The sequence below is a fragment of the Lipophrys pholis genome (genome assembly GCF_963383615.2).
Source record: "Lipophrys pholis genome assembly, chromosome: 10".
NCBI lineage: Eukaryota > Metazoa > Chordata > Actinopteri > Blenniiformes > Blenniidae > Lipophrys > Lipophrys pholis.
Window position 1 is genome coordinate 17,541,576 of NC_137640.1, and position 6,332 is coordinate 17,547,907.

A 6,332-nucleotide genomic window follows, 5' to 3' on the forward strand; every position below is an offset into this window, starting at 1 on the left:
TTTTGATCATTTAAAGGCATATATCAGACATAGGTGCAGCTGAGAATTAAAATGTTTCAGGTAATATAGACAGACATACAAATTAGTCAAGTTTAACACCATACTACTACTACTACTACTACGACTACTAATACTACTACTACTACTACTACTACTAATAATAATAATAATGATAGAGATTCTCTTGGGGCTACTAAAGCTTAATTTAGTCAAATTTTAGACGCATTTGAAATGTGTCTAAAATTCCTCTATTTAGGGAAATGTGACATTTTCCTCAAAGTAGGAGGGTTTGAGTGAGGAGTCAAGAAGGCTTGGCATCAGTCACAGCTACAGTCCATCTCCCTGAAGTCTCTCGTTCTCCTCTGTGTAGTCTAGATCTCTCTTTTTCAGAACCCAATATGAAGCTGTCAGGGATGCTGGCTGTCTTTTTACTCTTCTGTTTGGTCCAGGGAGGCTTCGGGATGTCTCACCCCAAACCGAGCTGCCGTTATCCTCCGTCTCAGTGGTGCAGATCTCTGGAAATAGCTATGGAGTGCAAGGTGAGTGACTAAAAAGCATTTTTTTTAAAAACCCCTTATCATAACAGAGAACACAGAGATGATTATGTGAAGTTAGATTTTTTTTTTTTGTCTCATTTTTGTGTTTCCTGTTTATTGCAGCTGCTGTTGAAAAAAAATATCATTACTACTAAAATCACACAGAAAATTGAAAACTTATCCAAACTGATGTTATTTCTTTTTTATGACTCCACATTTCTGCACAGGCATAATGTCAATTCTGTAAATATTCTATTTTTCTATAATAAAAATAAAAAGACAGAAACACTGATAAATAGTGTCATAGAGTAAAATACATTGAAATACTAAAAGTAGTATTATCCACTACCGTTGAGTGTTTACAGCAGAGTTCAGACTGTTCTTAAATAAGACTCATGCCTCAGAAATTGAAAGCTCAATGCTCTTCATGTGACTGACAATGCAGCAGTGGGTCAGATCAGCCAGGTTCTTAATCAGTTTAAAGAAACACGCGGAGCTAAAACTAGAACAAAGGTTCCATTTCCTCCAAAAGTCTTTCAATCATCTCCCATTTATGCCCCATAAACCCACATTTCCAGTTGATTTTGCAGCTGTTTGAGTATAACATCAAGCAAAGAGCAGCATCATCGCGTCACACATTAACTCACACCTTGCAACATTGGAAAGACCACAAAAATATAATCTCCAATTTTAGAAGGTCACATTTTGACTGAGCTCTCCATCAGCAAGGATATTTCAAGATCGCAACGATTAATTTCATGAGATTAATCATTAACACGATAAAAAAAGACACATGCCTATAATTGTAGGCTCCACTGCCTGTTTCAGTATGTCAGTCGCAACTTACCAGGTTGCTCGTCTACAAAAGTGGTAACAACAAGAGACACTCACATACAAGCGAGTACTCAACTGACCCAACAGGCCTGTTTTCAGATTCTAGGAGAAAGCTGGACTATCAAGTGAAATCCCATGCGTACACAGGGAGACTGTGAAAACCATGTACAGAAACTTTTGATATTCTGCGATGAAAGTATTAACAAAGATTAAATATTTTCCTGTTCTTGCCATAAAAGACGAGCAAACTTACATTCATTTCTATAGTTCAATATAGTGGCACAGCTCTAATGTTAGAAACTACTACACTGTAGTCCATTGGATACTATAAGCCGCTGGACCAGCCAAACTATGAAAAAAAGCCTGACTTATAGTCTGGAAAATATGGTAACTCGTCATCGTCCATCCAACACAGCATGCAAAGGCAGGTGAGGTGACGATGGGTCCTGGCAAAGACACTGAGCTTACAGGTTTCAAACAGTGCTGGACAGGTGAAGTGAACGCCATTCTTTTGAACTTTAAATCTTCATTTGGTGTTTTGATATTGATGGCAGATAGAACCATCTAACAGGATTTTCTGAAATCCCCTATAGTTGTTAAGTTAGTATGAATTGTAGTAAACTCTCACCAACCCCTCTTGTCTGTGGAATGGAAGACATTATTCTAAAAGAAATAACTCCCATCAGGATGTTCATCGGAGTATACAGGTGATGATGGTAAAACTGGCTTGTGTTGGATTTCTCTCTCTGTGAAACTAATCTATGTCTGCAAAATCCCTCAAAGCACAACACATCTTTTTAAATTTGATTCCAGTGGCATGGGGGGGTTTACTGTATCTCATCACCTCCATCTGTATACCCACTTTGTGGAATATAACTTTAAGTCAGTTAGCTGTGTACTGATTGCTGGTGATGAAAGATTGTATTGCCTTCCCTCTTTGTTTTAACAAAACATTTTGTGTCCGCACAATTTTTTATACTAACTTTGACACACTGCTTGTCTAGGTTCAGAAACAGTGCATGGAGGTCACAGCTATCAGGCCTATTCAGGCAGTTCCTCCAGTTTCTGTCACTCTCTACTATGAGAGCATGTGTCCAGCGTGCAGAGTCTTCATCACCCAGCAACTGTTTCCCGCCTGGACCATGCTGCAGGACATTATGGCTATCACACTAGTACCTCACAGCAACACAAAGGTAGGATGATCCTTCTTCTGGTTGCACATATGGTTTTATGTCTCACTGACAAATATCTTAGAAAACCAGGTAGCATTTACACATTTCAACTTTAACCATTTTTTTCCCTTTTAGGAGCTCCCATCAGTGAATTCTGTGTTTGAATGTCAGCACAGACAGCAGGAATGCAGAGGGAACATGATTGAGGTTTGTGTGTGAAGGCCTTTGGCATTTCAGCCATCCAGAATCATTTGAATTTGAAGATAGTTAAACTCTTATGGATCTATAATCAATAGAATGACCAATGTCTTCCTCAGGCTTGTATCATCCATCGGACTGGACACACTCTTGCTTTTAACATCATCTATTGCATGGAGTCGTCAGCAGATGTCCTCAGTGCTGCGCAGCCTGTGAGTATCCACAGCTGAAACAAATATCATATTTTTCTTCATGGGTGTGTGATGTCAATGTTTTGTTGGGAGAACAGCTGAACTGATGACAGTCTTTCACATGAGGTAATAGATGCTTCAATATGAGATGTAAACAGGTTGGAGGGTCTAATTAAATTCAAACGAAATCAAACATCTGATACAAGTGGCCACAGGCAGTTCAGCCGTCATGCAGATCTAGAGAGAGAAGACACTGATGTTGAAACAAAGCAATTAAAACCTTATCAAAAAAGCACAAGTACCTTAATGAACATCATTGGTGACATTTTGAATGACTCTGTCTCGTGTCAGTGCCTGCAGCTTTATGCTCCCTCTGTCTCCTGGTCCGCTGTTGACTCCTGCGTTAGAGGGGGTCTGGGGTCCCAGCTGATGGAGGCCAATGCTGCAATGACCAGAGCTCTGAACCCGACGCACAAGCAAGTTCCTTGGGTCACTTTTAATGGGGTAAATCACAAGTTCTTCTGACTATATGAGTGGTGTTAAACCCAAACAAATTAGAATATAATTATATGCACAGCCAGCTGAAGTTAACATAATGAAAGTTCACTCTGCACCCAAGTCTGTGGATGCAAATGCAATTTTATTTAGGTTAGTTAGGTAAAATTAGAAATAAAATCCAGTCTGACATTAAAATTCTTGCTGAAACTGTAGTTTTGGAAATCAAAAAAAAACAAAACGATGAGAGTAAAACTGGTACATAATTGTGTAAGATGAAAAAACATCTTATGTTTGATTATCATAGCGCTTTGTAAAAGCAACGTTCTGTTACAGGAACCAAATAACAGCATATTAATAAATTATGAAACTGTCTATCCAGGAATATACAATGGAGTTTGAAGACAAGGCGACGGCATCCCTTTTTCAACTGGTTTGTCAACTCTACAAGGTGAGGAGTTGTTGGAGTCATTTTATTGTTTATCCATGCTTTCTTTCCCTTTTCGATCGGCCAAATGTGCAGTTTTTATGTTATTCCACTAGGTGGCGCTTGGGTTAATGTAAGAAGGAAATTAAAGCTCCAGGATGATGAGGCCAAGAGTGTGTGATGGGAGAGCAGAGTCCCTTTGCCCGTGTCAGTGTGGCAGAGTGTCCGACGCAAAGTTTATTTTGTTAAATTGGAACTAATGATTGTGTTGAATAGAGAACGATAAAAGCATCGATTGTGGGAAAAGGAACGACAAGAAATGTATCGTCATTTTATCGACAAATGGTGCATTAGACATTGGTTTGATTGTTTACCTGAACTTGTGTCCATTACATGTTACCTGTCCGCTCCTGAGCGACCTTTAATTTTTTTAAACGTCGCTACAGGAGTCATTTTGTACATGTACAGTATTTCTATGTTAAAGTAAAGTAAAATACCAGTATAGAAAAAGAAAACTCCTTAGAAAAGATAAAAATGAAGGTAAGAGCATAAAGGTGCTGGAGGGGTCTGTCTGTTGAAAGTACTTTATGTACGTTTTTTAACTGTACAGTAAAAGCAAGGACATTTATTAGTGATAGAAAAAGAAGGAATCTTTCAGCTTTGGGACCAACGTCTTTGTGACATATTAGTTAATCAAGACCAAAACTGAGTGGAGCAAAAACATTTTCTAGGCAAATTGCTTTTCATAAGACATCAGAACCCCAAATGGCTGCTTACCACTCGTCTTAATGTGTAGTGTTTAGAAAGCTTTTTAAACAGTTCACTGAGTAAAATCATTTGTGGAAAAACAACAGGGGTTAAATGTAATGGATGCAGAAAATAATACAATCACAAGTGCATTGATGGGCCCTGTGTTTTGTGTCCACAGGGAGTGAAACCTGCAGCCTGCACTGGAGCTCCGGTGAGACTGAGCAGAAGCTGATGCTGAGAGCAAAACACAAACTCTTCAACCTGTCTGTCTGTGTCCTACATGAAATCTGTCAAATCATACAATCATCAACACAAATGTAAGAACAGTTTTTTCATGTAATAAGGCAGGCAATCATTTTTATTTTGTTGTTTGTTGAAATATAACTGAATCTCACGTGTCCTGCTCGTCTGTCTTCATAGACACAATGAAATGACAAAAACATTAACAGGCAGGTAAGTTTTCATATAATTTATTGGCATTCTCCACTTAAACACCCTGAGCTCCCGAGACTCTTTTGGCTTAAAATGCAAAACAAAAATATAGTTAATTTCTCTGACAAAAACATTGGAGTGGCAGGTTTATACATACTTGTGAAGTATATTTGATTTTTAGGCTCCAGAACATAAAATCAAATGTCCTACGATACAGTACTTTGTCTTGACAGACACATTTCAAAGAATAAATATCTTTTATAGAAGTCTGCACAACACAGAGGCTGAAAAAAAACCAACAACAAAACAGCATGAACATTAACGCAGGCAGAATCAGCGCGGCACAATGGCTGGGCCAAAGCAGGGACTGTGCTTCGCCGAACACTGCCTCTCTCGTCGTCCCGTAAGGAGCTGGCTGTGCTGAATTTTCTTTACATAGGCTGATGTAATTCCTCCAGACTGTTGTTCAATGAAAAAAAAACAAATCTTGAGCTGACATGTGACTTTAAACATGATGGAAGTGCCATGTTACACTTGTGATATTCCTCTTGACATTCATTGTTCATCTCAAAATAACAGAGAAAAAGGTCCATGCAAACTGTAAAACACAAATTTATGCCTAAATGTATTTTTTATTTTTTTATACTACAACAGTTATTTTATTGATTTGATTATCTGGATTTTAAATTGCACGGGTGCTTCAGTGTTTCCCACCTCTGGCAAGCTGAAATATCAGAGAATGTTTTACTAAATCCGTGCATATTTGCGAAGCTTTGCGAATGCAATAGAATGCAATAGTATAAAATGCAATGTTCATTATTGGGGGGATTGTTTCTTTACGATTTGGACACTCGGGTACAGCAATAAACTGGCTTATCAGTAGCAGAAGGTGACATGGCATTTCCATCATGTGAAAGCATCTCTGGGTAATCTGGACACCACAAGATGGATAAAGTGCAAAATTAGTGTGAACTTGTGCCATAAAATGTTCTGGATAAACAGAGTATAAAATAAATATATGCGAGTTTGTACATCCCTTGTGATACTAAAATAAATGTCCAAAAAGAGCCGTTTTAATGGGAGGTCCACAAATAGTATGTTGGGTGGTACACATATCTGCTTTTCTCTGATGGAAAACATAATCAGAGGCTTAAATCAGAACCAATTAAACTAATTCAAGGAGTAAAAATAATGGTATGTCTTTAAATAAGGTTTATCCAAATGCTCGCTTTATAACATGCATTTGATAATGAATTTCACAATTTTAGAACTTCAGTAAATACAATTAATATCCAGA

General features: G+C 38.0%; 1 protein-coding gene across 1 annotated transcript; it reads left to right on the forward strand.

The window, feature by feature from the left end:
* Positions 1 to 398: 398 nt before the first annotated feature.
* Positions 399 to 4,835, forward strand: LOC308115937 (gamma-interferon-inducible lysosomal thiol reductase-like; the record flags this gene model as incomplete). The annotated part of the gene is made up of 7 exons (XM_080473819.1): positions 399 to 539; positions 2,375 to 2,563; positions 2,678 to 2,749; positions 2,860 to 2,952; positions 3,283 to 3,435; positions 3,809 to 3,877; positions 4,782 to 4,835. 7 exons carry the CDS (start codon positions 399 to 401, stop codon positions 4,833 to 4,835), a joined length of 771 nt encoding a protein of 256 aa, XP_080329945.1.
* Between the last annotated feature and the right edge of the window lie 1,497 nt (positions 4,836 to 6,332).